Source organism: Artibeus jamaicensis, unplaced genomic scaffold (genome assembly GCF_021234435.1).
Source record: "Artibeus jamaicensis isolate MK-2021 breed Jamaican fruit bat unplaced genomic scaffold, CSHL_Jam_final contig_464, whole genome shotgun sequence".
Classification (NCBI taxonomy): domain Eukaryota; kingdom Metazoa; phylum Chordata; class Mammalia; order Chiroptera; family Phyllostomidae; genus Artibeus; species Artibeus jamaicensis.
The window spans coordinates 12973216-12992662 of NW_026521842.1; the positions used below are offsets into that span (position 1 = coordinate 12973216).

At 48.5% G+C, this 19447-nt stretch overlaps 1 protein-coding gene across 2 annotated transcripts in view; it reads left to right on the plus strand.

Annotated features, from left to right (window-relative positions):
- Positions 1-17928, plus strand: part of CFDP1 (craniofacial development protein 1) — a 114802-nt gene extending 96874 nt beyond the window's left edge. The window contains exons 6-7 of one of the 2 annotated variants that reach the window (XM_037144755.2): positions 7209-7367; positions 17423-17928. In XM_037144755.2, coding sequence (XP_037000650.2) covers positions 7209-7367; positions 17423-17513 — 250 coding nt within the window. In that variant the 3' untranslated portion in view covers positions 17514-17928. The remainder of the gene's footprint in view (positions 1-7208; positions 7368-17422) is intronic. The other variant, XM_037144756.2, reaches the window with a different exon arrangement.
- Positions 17929-19447: the final 1519 nt, after the last annotated feature.

Below are 19447 nucleotides of genomic sequence, written 5' to 3' on the forward strand. Positions count from 1 at the left end.
TTATCTTTAGTGGGGAAGGGAAGGAGGGAGGGAGAGACATATCAATGTATGGTTGCCTCTCGTGGGTCCCCTGCCGGGAACTGGCCTGCAACCCAGGTATGTGCCCCGACTGGGAATCCAACTGTGGCTGCCCGGTTCCCAAACCCGGGCTCAATCCACTGAGCTACACCTGCCAGGGCGCAAATCATTTTTTATTTGTGGAAAAATTGTGAGGCTGCTGCTATTTGCCAGCTTTTATTTTACCTTTCACTGATAGAAGCCTTTTTTTCTTTTTCTTTTTTTTTTTTTACTGGCACTGTATCAATGTCAATAATAGATTTAAGAGTACTAACATCCCTGGCTGGTGTAGCTCAGTGGATTGAGTGCGGGCCTACGAACCACACGATCACGGTTCGATTCCCAGTTGGCACATGCCTGGGTTGCAGGCCAGTTCCCAGCAGGGGACACATGAGAGGCAACCATACATTGATATTTCTCTCCTTCCCTTCCCCTCTAAAGATAAATAAATAAAATCTTTAAAAAATAAAAATAAAAGAGTACTAACAGTTTTTCAGGCCACAGATTGTTAACAATTATTTGGAACTTCTTATGTTACTTCTGGTTTTCCAGTGAACCCAATGTCCCTTACAGTACTGTCAGTACAAGGTTGGGAAGTGAGTGGGATTTAAACACTCCCTAACGTACTGCTCACCTCCAGTCCATTTCTTAAGTGGCCTGGTCTTGGGCTTTGCAGAGATTACTCAGAGGTTTACACAGGTGTGCAGTAAAAGTGGCCCAGGGATTGGGCGGCACCTGGGGCTTCACTTCTCTTTCTTCAGGTTTCAGCTAAATCCAAAGACGACCAGAGAACAGTGGTTGCAAGCAGACAGTTCTCGCCAAAGCGTTATCATCATAAACTTTCTTCCCATTACTCAGGAAGTACCATGCCGGTTCCAGACCCTTGTATGGCTCTGGAAAATAGCCACATACTAGCCACAAAAAAGTCCACTCCTGCCTTGTAAACAGATGACCAATACTAAGGAAACTGCACATCTCTGCCAAAGAAACTGTGTTCCAAGTAATTTGCATTTTAGTGGTCATGCACGCAATGAGGTGGAAGGCATAGGCTTGAGCCAGGCTCTGTAAGTTGAAGTTCTGAGTAAAGCTCAATAGTGCTTCCAAGCACATGTGTTGACCCCATCCTTGCTGGTCCAGTTTTGAAGCTTCCTTTTCTGGCCTGTCAGTGAAAGTGTAGTGTTGAATGTTTTTGTTAGGAGAAAAAATTGGGTAAGCCTATTGTTAATTCATGGGGATTTAGTTCATTAAACATGTCGCAGTCACATACCATGGCAGGGCTTTGTGCCACACTGCAAGTGGGTCAGGAATGAATAAGACGTGGGCCCTGTGGACACTGAGCTCCAGGACAGTGGGGAAAGTAAGAATACCTGCCCCCAAATTAGCGATGATAGAGACTGGAGTGTGGGAGGGGTCCCCCCTAAAAACCTGGGGGTCCCCAAAGGTCATCTGTCCCTGTGTTGAGCATCAGGATCATGGAGAAGACAGACTGGGTGTCAAAAGCACTGAGTACTAGTCCCAAGCCTCCCACTGTGCACTGGGGCAGTTTTCTTAACCTTTTTGGAATCCTTCTTGGATTTTCTAAAATAAGAATTAGACTGCCTCTCAGCTGCTCCCTCTTTATGTCCTCATGTGGTTACAGTTTGTGAGTGTAATTATTTCATCTCAGATTTTCCCAAAGATTACGCCTTGTATTGTGTCTCCAGTTCTAAATACAATGTCTGGTATACAGTAATGTCTCAGTAACCTCTGTTGGAAGAATACAATGAATGAATGACCCTAGATGTATTCCCAAACCTAAAATTCTCTTCTGTGGGATGGCTGGGTGCTTGAGCTGATTTTACAGACAGTGGGGAAAGATGTTCCCACTTTTCCTTCTCAACCAGTTGTGTTCTGTCATCCTTTCTAGTTCCACTTAAGAAATTATCTGTCCAGTTCCTTTCCAGCACCTCTTATATAATAACAGCAGTGAGACCTCCGTGAGAGCCTCGGTGAGGGCCGCCCGGTAGAGGAGTGCTTTTGCTACAGTCATTTGGGTGAGCCTGGGTGCGTGCTCATGGGGCTGGAGCCGAGCAAACAAATTACTGCGGTATCTTTATGATAGATTCGGCGGGATGGAGTTTATCATTTAGTTGCAATTTGTTTGTTGGGCTTACATTTCTGGAGCTAAAGAGAAAAAATAAGCCCTGGCTGGCATAGCTCAGTGGATTGAGCGCGGGCCTGTGAACCACACAATCGCGGTTCAGTTCCCAGTCAGGGCACATGCCTGGGTTGCGGGCCAGTTCCCGGCAGGGTACTCACAAGAGGCGACCACACATTGATGTTTCTCTCATTCTCTCCTTCTCTTCTTCTCTAAAGATAAAGAAATAAAGTCTTTAAAAAAAAGAGAGAGAAAAAAAATTCTAGCAAACTATTATTGTAAACTTTGAATTCAGAGAGGAAAAGGATGATTGTCATTTTGCCTTTTTTGTTCCTTCTACTTTTCTGAGTTTCTGAATGTTTTTTGTGTGAGGTCTTGGTTGGTGTCTGGTGTTGGGAGAGGCCACTGGGCTAGGTGGGAAGGAAACTGAAGATAATAGCTGATTGACAGATAACTAACTGGACAGAAAACAGGAGAAAGAAAAGCTTGGTAAGCGTCCCTTCTCACCAGTACCCCTGCTGCACTCAGCCGTGCTCTTACGGCAGGGAAGCCCGAGGGTCAGAGCGAAGGCCATGCTCCTCGGACAGGATTGAACTTACAGTAGTAAGGTCAATAAAGCAGCGGGACATTCAGGAGGTTTTTGAAATAGCATTGTTACATCGAGAACATCTTGGCAGCAATACCCCGGACGTGTCTGAATGTAGCATTCTAGGTGTAATCTGTGAGTGAGCAAGTGCGTGGTGCATTTCTTTGAACTTTGACTTGCAAAAGGTAGATGAGGAGTCTCTTGAATGAAAAACCTTGGCCTTCTGTGACACAGCTCACCGCACATTAGAAGCAAGACCAAAAATCCACAGCTAGGAGCAGGGATGGTCTGTCAAAGCCAACTTTCTGGTAGTAGCTTGCCCCTTTATGGCTCAGAATCCAGAACTAAGAGAAATCAGTGGTGCCTGGAACTGCACTGAGGTGTCCCAAGGGAATTCTGAACCTCCCCTCTCCACAGCTTTCTAGTCCCAGCTGCCAAATGCCCATGGGAAACTGGAGCTGATTGGCTCCCTCCCACCTCCCCACGGTGCTTAGAGAGGGAGGTGCACCACTGTGGCACCCTCTGCAGTGTCCTTTCACAGCACGGAGAGCAGAGTTCCTGCCCTGAAGCCAACTCTTTCTTGCCTGCCCCGCTGCCCTGAGAGCTTGAGTGATGAACCTCAGCAGCAGAAATAGGGCCAAGTTCCTGAGAAATCTGCCTTCCCGAAAGCTGGGATGGAATGGCGTCAGGATCGTGCCTCTAAAGCCACGTCGACGTGAGAGAATGAGTGTGAGAGCTCGGAGGCCTGTAGGACCCTGGGCGCCAGGGCCCAGGGAGGAGGTGCCGGTCTCTCAGTTACCATAAGCCTCTCTCTGTGTGTTCGGGCTGCTGCTATAAATGTGTCATTCACTTTAATTTAGCTTCAAATAAAAGACAGGTACTTTTGCTTTCAAGACTATCAAATTAGGAAATTATAAACCATGTTAATGATCCAGTGAAAGCAGACCTAACTTTCCCCTAAAGCATAATTAGCACAGGTGACATTTTGTTGATGTTTAACGGTGAACAAGGCAAAGAATGATTATGGTTTTTTGCTTTGCTGGAAGCCTCTTCATTGCTGTGCAGCAAAAAGTCATTTTCTTGTAGGGCTCTCAAAGTGATTTGTGGAAAAGGTGTTACAATCTGGGGATAACATCAGAGCTGCAGGCTGAGGGGCTTAGATGGTGCCCAGAGCCTGTGGTGCTGCCCAGATACAGTGTGGAACCCTGGGTTGTAGCGAGCTGATTGGTGAATACAAGTGGAAATTGCCACACTTAGAAATTCCCCGATTTAAAAGTGTTCTGAGCACTTTTTATTTTACAAAGATCTGATTCTCTCCCACTGATTGGCACTGTGATCTGGGTGGCGTTGTTGGGTTTATCAGGTGTCCACTATTTGCAGAACCATATCCACGCTCTCTAGAGAGATTTGGAGTATCCAAAGAGAGAGCATGCGCAAGGAAAATCATGTTTCTCCTAAACATCTGAGACTCCTCTCAAAGCAGAACTTCTTATGAGGCTTTGAATGCAGGTAGGTTATTTGGGAAGTCATCCCAGGAAGCAGGAGTGAAGCAGTGGGAAGAGTGAGACAGGGAAGCAGGAAAAGCCGGTACAACATTGGCCCTGACTGGTGTGGCTCAGTGGGTTGGGCATCATCCTGCAAACTGAAAGGTTGCAGGTTCGGTTCCAGGTTGGGGTACATTCCTGGGTTCTGGGCTAGGTCCCCATTTGGGATAGATAACCAATCGATGTTTCTCTCCCTTTCTTTCTCCTTCCTCTCTCTCTGAAAATAAATGAATAGAATCTTAAAAAAAAAAAGGCAACACGAGATTGCATTTCCAAGGCCACAAGAACCCAGTGCCACCAGAACTTCTGAGAATCATTCAGATTACCTCCCAGAACTGCCTTTTGTGCAGACAGGAGTCTGGGCCATTTGGCCACAAGCTCCTGTCCCCCTGAGGGAGGCCTTAAGGGCATGAACTCCACCACATACCCAGACAGTGCGTGTGACATATAGGCAGGGTCAAAGGAGGTCCTGCAGCCAGAAACGGAAAGCCTCCAGGTGTGTGCTTCTGGCGGACTGTTGTCAGCAGTGACGCAGAGCTTGCTCAGAATTGCCCAGGGCGGGGGTCAGCTGAAATTAGAGTCCTCAGGCATCTGCTGTGGAAGGGATTCACGCTAAAATAGGAAAAGAGCTGGGGTGCAGTAGAAACACCACCAGGAGGTGGCAAATCCAGAGCCTGAGGGAAGGGTCTGGAAGGCTTCCTGGCGGGAGTGGTTTCTAAGTTGAGATAGGACCCAGACGAATGGCAGGGAGGCAGGCAGAGGTGAGGTACAGATTCAGGATTGTGTACTTGGGGCATAGATTGTAAAGGTAGGTGTGGCAAGAGAAGATCAGGAAGAATTTTGCAAGTTGAGGAGTTTATACTTATAAGAGCAGTAGGAGCCCAGGAAGAGACATTTAAGTAGGCATGATAAGGTTTGTGTTTTAGAAAATTCACTCTAATGACAGCATGTAGAATAAATGCCAGGAGGGAGTACTTGGAGAGATGGGTGACGAGGCTGCTGAGTTACCCAGGTGTGAGAGAGTTTAGCAGTGAGAACCAGAGCAGTGGCATTGAGGCCGGTGAGAAGTGAAGAGCCTCGACACACTGTTTCTAAATCCCCATTCACGCTCTGCTCCTGTGAAAATACAGTGTGTGCCCGGCTGGCGCAGCTCAGTGGATGGAGTGCTGGCCTGCAAACCGAAAATAGTGTGTGTGTGTGTGTGTGTGTGTGTGTGTGTGTGTTGATGGAGAGATTGTTTTAGGAAAGAATTTTTTAAAGATCTGAATTAAAAGCTCATAAAGAACTGTTTGGAAAATCCTTACTCAAATTGGGAAGTAAATAGCCGTCAGAAAATATTTCAGGTGAGTCCTCCCCTCAGAGGTGAGACAGCACCGTGTGCTGCACCGGGCGTCAGGAGGACCTGGCTTCCTTTGAGATCTGCTTTTTCTATTGGTTCGACCTTTGCTCTGTCAGTAACCTCGTCAGACTTTGTTTATTTGTCCACCTCGAGAAAACCATTGTCATTGAGCCCTCAGGATGAGGATGCCTGCCCGGCCTGCTCTGAGTTGATTGTGAGCTACAGCATGTCTTGGGGCACGACCACAGGAGGGAAGCCAACAGTGAGAGTGGGGAGGGAGCCATGGCAGGCCTGAGAGTCTTGCGTGCAGTGGGGACATCAGCCTGTCAGCTCACTCCCAGGCAGAGGTGGCGACGGGCTCTGTGCTGCAGGGTGGCGGGGTTTCAGAATGGTTAGTGTGACCCTCAGTCTTCTCGACACGTTCTCCTCCAACTCTGAGACACAGGCCACAGTGAGACTAAGATAAGAGCATGTCTGTGGGGAAATCAGCATTCCAGGCACCTGAAAGGTGCTGATGTTATCAGTAGGCCTTGTGATGTCAGCTCGTAGAAATTTTTAGATGTTTTCACTCTCTTGCTTGTTCCAGTAAAGCAGAAAATAACTTCCAGTTTCCTGCATGCTGATATATAATTTGTCTTAGTTTCATAAAGAGACAGAAAGTCATATTCCTTCCCATGATACCCCCTTCTTACTAACTAGCTGCATTCTTTTATTCTTATTTTATCTCATACATTTAACATTGACTGGAAACATTTGACCTGCCAAGACTTGACCTTGGGCATATGGGGTTTCTCCCACAGACCATGATGGCAACACCAGCAAATAGAGCACAGGCTGTACATTCCCTGCTTTTAGGGTAAGGAATGTGAATGTTCTCCACCTTCTGGGAAAAACTGGGGCCCTGACTCAGAGGAGCTAAAAGGATACTACTGATCTAAGAATGCCTTCAAGATACCGTGACTTCCTGATCATCAGTGTTGGGATCTGGTTTCTCTTTCTCTTAGAAGAGTTCCCTGGGGCTTTCGTGCACCAGTGATGACAGTGGTTCCGTGTGGCTAACATTTACCGAGTCTTTACTCTGTGCCAGGTGCTGTTTAAGCACTTTACAAATAAGACACTCCACAGCCTCTGAGTAAATGGTTCACTTTGCAGACTAGGAAACCAAGGCCGATGTGGTTGAATAACTAGCCTAAAGTCAGTTAGAGCTGGAATATGAACTGAGGCATGTAATTCAAAAGCTGTGTCTAAATCACACTGTGCTTCTCCCTCTTTGCAAGCAGAGACCTGTCAGAACATACAGAGATCCTCGAGATTGTCTGTCCCCAGGTCCTTAGAGCGGTCAGAGATGGTAAACAGGAAAAAGACATTAGAATTCTGGTCTGTTTAACATGTTCTCCACCCCAGACAGTAAGTACCCTAGATATGAACAGGTCCCATTAAGGTAAATAGCTTAAATCTAGGGAGCCCCGTGCCTATCAGAAAAACCATTAATCAAGAGATTATAGTTTCCACGTGCTACATGTTTCATATTTTTGCTTTCCCTAGGTTAAAAAGATCGAGTGGCATGAGCAGCCTTTTGGGAAAAATTGGAGCCAAGAAGCAGAAGATGAGCACCCTAGAGAAGTCCAAATTGGACTGGGAGAGCTTCAAGGAGGAAGAGGGCATTGGGGAAGAGCTAGCCATCCACAATCGAGGGAAAGAAGGGTGAGAACGAATAGATCCTACTCCTCTGAAAAATCCTCAGAACTCTGAAATAGTTTATTGCAGACAGGCCACCCAATTTAAATGACAAATGTGAGTACTTTGGTTTGTCAGTAAGCTCTGTTCTAACGTGGGGCAGGTCCTGGCAGTGAGAAAAATGCTGGGGGTAACAGGAAGGGAGGGGCGTGTGAGCAACACTTCCCTCGGGGACAGTCACGTCTGCCGAGCTGAATTTGCTGAATTACAGCTCCTGTGAACTGTAAGTCACCTTGTTTATTCACGTGGTCAGATGCGGCTCACTGTATCAGGCTTGGCCCGACCTGGATTATTTGGCCTTCCGAGAAGCCAGACTAGCCCAGTGCTTCAAAAGCAGCCAATGGAGTGCCTAGATGTCTCATTATTGTGGGATTTACTTTCACCCGTGTCATTGACCTAGGGTGCGGCTTCACCCTTGGCCATCACTTGCATCCCCTTCCTCTTCACTTTGCAATACAAAGAGGATGTCCATAAACTGTGTACTTGGGAATATCAGGAGAGAAGCAGTGTTCAGTGAGTACTTGGGAACCTCAGAAGGAACTAAGGAACAAAGCTACTACGGAAGTGGGTCCCTGGCTCAAGGTCAACACTTTCCATCCCTGATCCTGAAAGGAAATGTTGTGCGATCCATCAGAGAGCCCTGGGGGCTCATCACCCCTCCCCGCACCGGAAGGGCTCTCCCTGTCGCTCACTGGACATCTCTGAGGCTCAGCTCCTTCACCAGGAAATCGGGGTGAAGAAGCCACCCTCAGTGCTTGTAAGGATCTCATGAAATAATACGTGTAACGTAATAAAAACAGATGGGGGATTGATTTGGAGGGTCATATATCTTATTTTATTTTTTATTGATTTTTTTAGAGAGAGAGGGGAGGAGAGAGGAAAAAAAAACACTGATTTATTGTTTCACTTATTTATGCATTCATTGGTTAATTCTTGTATGCGCCGTGACTGGGGATTGAACCTGCATCCTTGGTATATCAGGATGACACTCTAACCAGCTGAGCTACCTAGCTAGGACTGGCGTGTCATGTATTTTAAATTAGGCTTCAAGATTATTTGAGTGAACTTGGAAGCTGATCAGCATGTTTAAAAATTTTTTTACTGACTTTATGAGCTTATTTCACTACCAGACTTCTAAGTCAGTCTGTCAAACACAGAATGCCACAGACAGTGCAGGCCGAAGGTGGCGTTATCTGGGGCAGGCCTCCGACATCTGCCCCGAACCTCCCCGCTCTGACTCGGCTCCGGTAACTCACAGCTCCCTCCTCTTCTCCGCATTTGCCTAGTGATCTAGGGCAGCAGGGGAGCTGCCAGTGTGTGCTACACTCTAGTATTTCTCTGAGTTTTGATTATATGGGTTGGACAATATGTGCATTCTGCTTGAGTTAATAATAGATCTTATAAAAAGTAAGAACTGGTACTGTTAAAGATAAGGGAGAGTTAATAAAACATAGACTGGAAGAGGAAACAAGACTAAAGACATCTATCTGTACCCTGTCCAGGTAGCTCAGTTGGTTAGTGTTAGTCCCCATGTTGGTTAGTCCCAATGTGCTGTGGTTGCAGGTTCAGTCCCTGGGCAGGGCACATACAAGAATCAACCAATGAATGAATGAATAAATGGAACAAGAAATCAGTGTGTCTCTCTTTCTTTCTCTCTCTCTCTTACCCTCCTTCTCGCCCTCTCTCCCTTCCTCTAAAATCAATTTTTAGCATAATTAAAAAGACGCCTGCCCCATGAGGAAGACTTTTCAGGCAGTGGAAATCAAGTAACTGGGTTAGGGAACAACTGGTAGTGTACGGCTTGTGAGTGCTCTGCTCCTCCCTCCTTTTCCGAGACTTTTCTCCTGGCCCAGATGGTTTCCTCGGGTCTGATCGAGTGTTTCCAAGGCAGATCTACGACTTTCGTGCTTTGCCTGTGGCTGTTTTCACCTGCCCTGTCCAGTGTCCACTGCCACACCACTCACCTGCCTCTCCCAGCTCCTGCAGGCAGATCAAAGGGCCCGGCCCCTTGTCCAGGGACCGGAGCTGTGGTTCTCATGTTGGCCAAGCATGGGAATCCTCTGGGGATTTTTCCAGAGTTCAGGGAATAAGGTCACCTCTATACAGAGCTGCTAAATCAAGAGTCATAGTTATCTATATTTTTTAAATCGCTCCTTAGGTGCTTCTGATGCACAACCAGGGCTTAGAGTCACTAGGTCACAGCATCCAAATTCTAGAGATGAAGAACTAATGTCACTGCCATAAATGTAGTAAAGGTTTTTTAAAATTCTAGAGATAAGAGCAAGACAACCAGCTGCTGGGTTAGCCTTTCCAGCACATGGTAACTAGAGAGCCGACTTCAAAACAGGATATCAAGAAGGGCAAGAAGATTTCTGTTGAAAAGTGCACCCAGTGCCACGGTACCGAAGGGAGGGAAGCACAAGAACCACACCTGTCAGGTCTGTTTGGGCAGAGGCATGTCAGGCCCCCAGTGTCTCCTGCACGGATGACAACCAAAGCAAAGGCATCACCTGGGGAGAGGGTGTGACCATGTGGGGGATCCTCAGAAGTGAGCCCCTGGAGCAAGAGCGCTCCTTCCTGAACAGAGGAGGGGGAGAGGTCACATTTGGTAACGTCTCAAAAAAGCCACCTGTGAGTCATGATTGGCCTCTGCCCTATTTATTATGAGACCGGGACCTTTGTACAAACACCATGTTTAAATCAATCTCATGTACAAGAATTCAGGCCATGACTGGTGATAAAAATATTCCTGTTATGCAGTTCTGACTACCAGAAGGTCAGATTGAGTTTAAAAGACTATTGTGCTATTTGTGTTTTGATGGTAATTTCAGTTCAGTAAATACTAGCGTGTCTTTCCCACTGTAGAGATTTGATGGAATTTGAAGCTAGATTGGTTATTCCAGTTTTTTAAAGGGCAGTTTTGCCATCTTAAAATACTCATACAAGGGGACAAGGCATCTCAAGAAATAGCAGGCACAGGATCCGATCTGCAAAGAATTTTTAGGCAATGGAATATCAGACAGATTTTCACTTTAAAAAGTAGCCCAGCAGATTAAAAAAAGACACAAACAGAATTTCTAGAGATGAAAAATATAATGACCATAATTAAAAACTAAATGGATAGATTTAATAATAGTTGGGCCAGCTGAAAAGAGAATCCATGAACTGGAAAACAGTCGAGAAATTATCCGAAATATAGTTCAGAGAGACAAAAGGACAAAGAATAAGGAAGGGAGGTTAAGCAACTTGGAGGACAGAGTGGGAAAAGATGAAAGATGCCTCTTTATAGATTTCTTTAAAGCCCAAAGAATCCCAGGATAAATGAAACAGAAATCCAAACTTAGAGCAGAGTGAAACTGCAGAAAACCAAAGACAGAAAAACCTGAAGAGCAGCCAGAAAAAAAGAGACCTCTTTGAAAGGAGAGGCGTTAGACTGACAGATGGCTTCTGGTCGGCAGCAGCACAAGCCGAAGACACTGGAGCGATGTGTTCGGAGCACGGAAATGGACGACTGCCAGCCTAGACTCCTGGGCTGCATGTGCAGGTGAAGGTGAGAGTGAAGGACAGCACGGACATTTTCAGGATAATGAAACAGAGAGATTGCCCCAGCAGACAGAGAAACATGTATCTGCTGAATTTAAATGAGCATTAATGATATAAAACAAGAACGTTAATGTCTTGTACATTGTTAAGGGGTTTTTTTGTAAAGCAAGATAGTATTAAAACACCTGGCCGACAAATAACATAAAAGCTGGAAGCAGGTAAGCAGAGATTAGTTTTCCAAAGATCTCGTATTATCCAGGAGGAGGGTCAGAGTGTTGATTAAGTGTGCATATTCAAGTGTCTAGAATAGAAATAGTGTGTAAATTCCAAAACAGTGGAGGGAGAATAATGAAATAACTTGTGATATTAGACACAAAAAGAGAATCGAAGAAACCAAACGGGCAGGGCAAGTAATATGCACAAAGTAAGATGGTAGTTTTTTCAACCAAATTTATCAGACCTTTCATTAAATGTCAATAAATTAAATGCTTCAGTTAAAAGACAGATCGACACATTGAATTAAAAAACAGACGACTATTTGCTGTTTAGAAGAAACATATGTAAAACAATGGGATGCAGAAATGTTGACCCCCCCAAAAAAATGGGAGAAAAAATAAACCAATCAGACACTAACTAAAAGAAAGCTGATGTAGCCGTGTTACTATTAGGCAAAATAGACTGTAAGGTAGAAATAGAGGGCAGTCTCCACAAATAACAATCTTTCATTTACCTGGGAAGTGTAACAGTTTAAGTTCAAGTCTACCATTTGGCATTATCAGTAAGTTATTCCCCAAAAGACACATGTGAAAATGTAAATAACAGTACTTTTCATAACACCCCCAAACTGGAAACAGCTCACATGTCTGTTGGTTATGTGACAAAGTGTGATATGTTCACACACAGGGATTCTCTTCAGCAACAAAAAGATATAAATTTTAATAACACAACAAAGAGTATATGATTTCATTTCTATGAAGGACAAAAACCAGTATGTCCATTACAGTCTGTGAAAGAAGCGAGTCATAAAAGAATATAGACAGTACAGGTCTATTTGTGTCAAGTTCAGAATGAGGCACAGCTAGACCATAATGTCAAGGGAACGGGAACTTGGGAGGAGAGCAAGGCAGCGTGGGCGAGCCGCACCTGGGGGCTAAGAGTTGGGGTAGGGCTTCACAGGGGCCTCCTGGGGGCTGGCAGCTCTCGGGTGTCCTCCTGCCAGCCCCGCAGGAATGCTGTCCACAGCGTGGCAGACACAGCTTGGGGGCGTCTCCTCCCACTCGCCCTGGCGGACCTCCTTTCCTTCCCTGAGTTTTCAAACTTGGGAAGTCCCAGGGCTGAGCCCTTGCTACTCTCTCCCCCCTGACAGAGCGTACTCGATCCCTGGAGCAGGCGCCGGTTCTCTGCCAGTGACTCCCAGACCCCCGCTTCACCTGTTTAGTCGGCATCTCCACATCCAAAACACACATCGAAGTTAACATCCAAAACGGCATACTGCTTTCTCCTCCCTCTGACTTCTCAAAAAAAACAGCACCATCGCCATCCACACAACTGTTAAAAGAAAAACCTAGGAGTCATCCTTGATTTCCTCTGTCCACTCATATCCTGACAGTCCAACAGACAGTTCTGTCCTAAACCATTGCGGCCCCACCCTGTTCATCCAGCCCTACTGCCAGCACTCTGCACGGACCACAGACATCCGCTGTCACCCCGCTTCCCATCTGCCCCTCTCTTCCCCCCTGAAATCAGCGTTTGCTCCTTACCCTGCTTTTCAGGCCCACCCAAGCTGTCCCCGGCGCACTCCCACTCCTCCAGACCCTCCGAGGTGGGCTCCACTCAGATACCGCTCTTTAGAGCAGTCCCACTCACCCCAGGGACCCTCAATCCCATCACACTTAGTACCAATGGATACATGTTGCGTTTGGTTTCCTGAGTAGTAAGTACTCCAGGGTGAGGTCTGGTTCTCCACTTTGTCCCCAGCACCCATGAAAGTCCCGCCCAGAGCAGGTGCTGAGCCACAGCTCTCAGTGCTCATCCCTCTGAGTCCCAGACAGCCGGGGCTTGGCTTTAGAGACAGTAGGATTAGAGTTAGCCACTCAGAAAAGAAGGGCAGGGTACATCCGAATGATGTCTCCACTCAGGCCTCATTTTTGGTCAGCAAAATTGGTTAAAATGCCTCCACCGAAGATGCCTTTCCCCTGAGACCAGGCCCCCAGGGCCGGGGCCAGCATTTCAGGACCAGTGTTAGCAGTCCACGCTCACGGCGTCTAGCTTTGCTTCCCTCTCACCTGTGAGCGATCCCACAGGGTCCCCAGCAGCCCGACCCTCAGCAGCCCAGCCCTCCCGCGCGGCGCAGGTGGGAAGGAGAGGGTAGAGGCGTGGTTGGGGCTGCCGCTTGGCAGTCAAATTGCAGGTCATGGAGCTCGATGACCAGATGTGTTTGTGATTTGGAGAGGCCTAAGGGAGAGACCGGAGAAAATAATTTTCTTTGTCCAAAGAACCTGTCTCCGTGACTCCCAAGATCACTCTCAGAACCAGCCCAGCATGGAGGTGCAGTGGGAGGAAAACTAGAGAAGAAACTGAATTAAAATCGCCACCCTTTTCCTCTGGTCCTCAAGATGTTTGCAAGTCACAGCTGTCTTGTAGGGGTGGGGAGGACACAGGCTTGTGCAGTTTGGGACAGATTGCTTCTTTTAGTTGTATTTTTTTCAGAAAAATTTAAAAAGCTCCTATCTTACTACTTCCACCCCAGAGCTTTATTCCAGCCTTGGAGTCCCCCTGCTGCCCGTGGCTTTCTGGTGGGGCATTGACGCCTCTCCCTTTCCTGCTCGTCGTGTTTATGCTGCACTGAATGCGTGTTGGCTGTGCTGCCAGCAAACTAATAACACGGCCCTGGAGCATCCCCAGTTCTGTCCTTGCCTCAGGTGTCCCTGCCCCAACTGTGCTCTTTCCTGACCAGTGAGCAGGCCTCTTGTGGGCAGGTGACAGAGTTTTTGGAGGTGAGCACACCCGTTGGGCACTTCCACCCTCACAGACCTCGGACATCTCAGGATGGGCGGCCACCCTTTCATCTGTGGCGTGGGCTTCCAGAAGCAGGTGCTGAAATGTGTCCTGGAAGAATTTTCCACCCTTCCCTTGCCCTCTTCTTCCGTTTTTTCTTCTCTCCTCATTGGCCTGGTTCTCAAGAAAATTAGTTGAAAGATCAAAAAGATGTCAGAGCCTGTTGGGTGTAACCTGGTTCTGAAAGGAAAGGCTAGAAAATCCCTTAGGTTTTGATGCTATTAGCATATTTTGTTAATGCAAGTGAATTGCTGCTGCCTCTTAAATGGGCCACATAACGCAGTAGTGGTGGGAAGGGATGACACCCCACCCCCGGCCTCCCAGGGGGCTGGGTCCATCGGCCTTGGTCTCCAGGAGGGCTGGGTACAGGCCCGAAAGGAACCATTACTGTTGTCAGCTGGCTGCTCTGCTCCGGGACAGTCACCTGCTTAAGCTGCCTGGAAACTTCTGAGGCTTGGTTTAAATAGGCCTTTACTCAGGCCAGCTTAGAGGAGGGGCTTTCCCCAGGAGCCCCTCCTCTTCGTGGAGCATTCGGTCCCTGGGTCCCTGTCCAGCTGCCCCAGCCTCTGAGGCTTTATAGTGATCAGTGGGGTCAGAAATGGGAAGCAAGAACCCCTCAGTGCTCGTAGCTATTTGGGGTTTTATTGTTTACAAAGAAGTTGTCACCATTCCATTAAATCGTCAGAGGGGTACTGTAATTTTTATTCTGTTTATAGAGAAGAAAAATAAGGCACAGAAAATTAAGCATCTTGCCCAAAGTCACACAAATACTAAATGTCAAAGCCACCCTCAACCTTGGCATCTTTTCTCTCTCTCAGAGGTGGGGGTGTCCACGTCCAATAGAAGTGCTGTTCCTGGTCAGCTCTTGGCAGTAAGCCACGGCCATGGCAAGGTCCCCTCAGCAGCTGCAGATGGCTGTGAGTGGGGAAATGAAGTCGCCAAGCCTGTCTCGATGGCCTTTGTCTGGAGGGCCCTTGAGAGTTCAGGCGAGTTCTGCACAGGAGCCCCTCTCTGCTGCCTGAGGCCGCCCCCAGACCTGAACTCTGCCTCCACCTGCCTCTTTGCTCCCAGCCTGGCTTCGCTCTTGATGGTCTCAAGGTCCGCTGGACCCAGCACAGCCATCGGGGACCTTCAGGGCCTTTGTTCACGCTCAGTGTGCATCCTAACTGAAGTACCACTTTCTCTTCTTTAAAGGAATGCCAAAAAAGACAGCCCATGCTCAAACTTTATATTATACTTTTCCCCTTTCCGTGACCCGCCCTCAGACAAGTAGCCCTGGGTAATGGCTCTCTTGAAACATGCTCTAAGTTCCTCTTGAGCCACAGGTCACCCTTATTTTCTGCCAGAACTTGGAGGGGCAATTGGCACTCTAAATGCTGGTCCCCACTGTGGTCTTCACCCAGGACCTGTGGGCTGGGGGGAGGAGCCATGGTGGCCTTGGTGTGACAAAACCCGTCAGTCACTACTGGAGAGTGCTGGGTCCCTTCATGACAGATGGAAGGGGACTTATTCTATCATGTGTCTACTTCCCTGGCAGTCTGCCCTGTTTTCTCTCTGTATCATAAAGGGGTCTGGTAGGGACAATTGGCTGGGTTGGAGCTCCCCACATACCAAAGGATCGCAGGTTCACGTTCCGATCAGGGCACGTACCTGGGCTGCGGGTTCAGTCCCCGGTCAGCACACGTGCAGGAGACAACTGTTGGGTGTTTCTCTCCCCCACACTTACTCTTTCTCTAAAATCAGTAAACATATCCTCCAGTGAAGATTTTTTAAAGGGGGTGGGGTCCAGTGTCTGTTGCTTCCCTGTTCACCAAGGAATCTGAAACTCAAATGTAACAGCATCCTGTGTGTTACTTGCGACACCTGACAGCCTGTCCCCAAGGGCCTGTGTCAAACCTAGGGGCAGACCCTGACCTTGTGTGTTCAGCCACTCCGGCCTCTGGTTGGCAGTTCTGACCCAGCCCCTAGTCCCTCAGCCCGGACCCCATGGTGGCTACTTGTTGCTGATAAAACTCCTCTGGAGAGCTGACTGCTTTCTAGTATTGATTGTCCTCACAGCCCTGATGGAAGCCAGGTTCCCAAAATAATGGTGACAGCAGTCACTGCCGTTTTATTGAGCACTTACTCTGTGCTAGCTGCATTGGCAAGATTATGTGGCTTGCTCAGAGTCAAACAGCCAGCAAAGTGGCCGAATCGGGATTCCAATGTAGAGCCTCCACGCCGTAAGACAGAGGGCAGTTTGGCTGGAAAGCAACAGGACGAACTACACTTCACAGGGTCCTGGGAGAGGGGAAGCAAGGCCCTGAACTCAGCAAAGGAACATGGTCCTGAACCTGGTAAGGTTCTCACCATAAAAGTAATGACCTTGTAATGACAGACGATGTACTTTTTCCACAGTGCAACAAAAAGAAAAGTTGGTGCAGAGATTCAATTAATATGTCCCACTTTCAATGGCAATTTTACTTTCAGCAGATTAATTAGCAGCAGAGATTCCCCTCCCTTGGGCAAATGACCACACATTTTATGGTGAGAAGGAGCATTAGGAACATGCAGCCGGGTCTGCTGGCCTGCCTCAGCCCTGGGCTTCCTTCCCATCCTGTCTGGGAGCACCCAGGGAAGCCTTCCTTGTCTGCTGAACCGGGCCTCAGGTTAGGAGCGGAACACTGCCCTTGTCAGGGGCCCCTGTAGGTGGACTGTGGGCGGCAGAGGCTCTTGATCCAATCCCCTTAGAGGAAGTCGGGGAAAGTGAAGTCCTCTTGTGTCATCCCCGAGGCAGCCTGGCCCTGGCTGGGAGGAGGGAAGCGCGGCAGGCAGTTAAACGCTCTGCACGGCGGGCACCTCGTGTGCCGCTTCACCGCCTCTCCTGCGAGGGCGTGTCTACTGCCCTGCGTCTTCCACGTTCGGTGACCTTTTAGACATTTTGACGTGCGTGTACAGGGCACACAGCTGCCTCTCCTCACCGGCTCAGCGCACCGCCAAGGCCAGGACATGTGGCCGTGTTGTTTCACTCTTAAGGGAAATGAACTCAGACACATTCAGTCCTTGACCCGTGCTTGGCCCAGCCCACGCTTGTCCTTCCCTAAAGCCCTGTGACAAAATTGTAACTCTTCTGCCACTAAGCCCTCATGTGTTTTCCCTTTGATAAGCTGTTGCTGTCTTTTTTCATTTTATTTTCATTCACATCTGAACAAGAAACATCCTCGTTTAGACCGAATGTGAGGGCCGTGTTACTGAGGGTCGTGTGTGGTCATTCTGGGCTCCAGCTGTGGTCGTCTCTCTGCATGTGCTGAGACCCCGGTGGTCCCGCCGCCCAGGTGGGCCTGTTCACACCTGAGGGCAGGCCGTGCGGGGGGTGGGGCCACGCAGTGGGCACACGTTCTCTTACTGGACTCTGCTGACAGCCGTCTTTCATTTCCTTCCAGGTACATCGAACGGAAAGCTTTTCTGGACCGAGTGGATCACAGGCAGTTCGAAATTGAGCGAGATCTCAGGCTGAGCAAAATGAAACCCTGACGTCATGGGGGAGCCAGTGGCAGCCCAGCGCTGTCTGCAGTGTGAGCTTCTGCGTGTCCGGGGGTGTCTCCGGGGCTCCTCCTCCTCCACTGGCGCCAGCAAGGCCTTTTTCTACATCGAATTCTGTCTTCGTATCTTGGTCTCACGTGGTTTCATTCATTTGACTGTTGAAAGTTTGTCCTTAAAAAATAAAAGTAAAAAAAAAAAAGTTGGCCCTGGCCAGTGTGGCTCCATGAGCTGGGCATCGCGCCCCAAAGTGAGAGGTCACCTATTCGATTTCCAGTCGGGGCACATGCCTGGGTGGCATGTTCAGTCCCTGGTCGGGCGTATTTGAGAGACAGCTGATCACTGTTTCTCTCCCTTTGTACTTCTCTTCCCCTCTCTCTAAAAATAAATAAACTCTTTTAAAAAGTAACTTAAAAATAAAAGTTGGCCCTAGCAGAGGCTGGCGGAAACAGTGATACCCGCTGCCTTCCCTTTGTCCTGCGCGGAGTCCAGCAGGCCCCACCAGTACATGCCAGGCCTGTGCAGGCTGTGCAGGCAGTACCGGTGCAGGCTGGCCGCGGTGAGGGTGTGGGTTCCGGGGCCCCGGGGCTCCTTCCGAAATCAGCCTGGCCCCTAGTGTTAGCGGGACACCAGGTCCCCGGGCAGATTTGTTCTCGGTTCCACCCCTGCCTTTCTCTCGACCCCTTGCTCTCCTGCACGGATTCCCATTACTGGCATAAAGTAAGACTGAAGGTAAGGATCTTTTTTACCTTTTTTCCTCTTTCCTCTTCCCAGGTTCAAGTTGACTTCAGATGTGCTCCTATCTCAATAATTCTTTAGTTTGGGGCTTGTCAAAGAAGACTCTGAAAGACCATTTCTTTTCCATTTCTTTTCTGTACTCTATAGGAAAGTTTAAATCCCAACCTTTATCTTAAGAAGGCAGCAAACCCCACAGCCTCGTCCTGGGGGTGGAGGTGTCCTGGGGAAGGGAAGGTTCCAACGCTTGGGACCCAGTTCCTGCCTGGACAACTAGTGGCTCTGTGACCTTGACCACAGCTTAGCTTTCTGAGCCCCTGTTTTCCGGTCTGGCAGTGGTATGAGGAACACCATTATCTCACAGGGCTGGGAGGGCTCACGACGCCCCTGACGGGGACGAGCACTTATCTCCCCATCCAGTAAGTGGTCAGAAGCTCTAGGCAACCAAGACCTGATTGTCAACCCTGCATCGTTCGGGATCTCAGCTTTCGGAAAAGTATTTCACAGGCTGCATGTGAACAGAATGCGTTGTTCACGTCCACTCCAGTGAAGTCGTGATAGAGCGTTTCCCAGCCAGCGTCGGGACAGGTGACCTGTGAGGCTTCAGGTACAGTCCTGCACAGCGACACAGAAACAGGAAAGTCCTTGAACCTGAGGACAGCCAGCATTGTGATAAGGGAAGAACGTCAGGAGCCACCAGCCAAGACTGAGGCACAAGTCCTGCCTCGCGGTATCCTCTGTGCGTCATCTGCTGGTCACCGCCCTGTGGACGACCCAGCTTCTTCCTGGAGTTGAGCGCCTCCGGCGTTCGCTCCCCTTCACACAGTTCTTCATCGCAGCTGCCACTGTAGCAGCAGCGGGAGGCAGCTCCCCCAGTTTGAAGACTGAGTTGTAAACCCGTAGAATAAATGGCGCTGAGCTTGTGAATGAGGGTTTTCTTTTTAGCAAATCTTCTCAACTTTGAAGCCTATGAGATTAAGACAAACTGCAAGAGCGTGCTGGGTTCTTGGCATGGTGGGGGGTTGCTGCTCTCGCTTTGTCCCCAGGCATCACGAGAGAGGTCAGCTCTGTCGGCCAGAATCCTCGCACGGCTGCTCTGTCCTCCGAACCAGATTAATGTTACAGCTCCGCAGAAATCTCAGTTTCTTTTCTGCCGTCTCTTGATTTGCTACGTGGTTTCCCAGCAGGTTCGC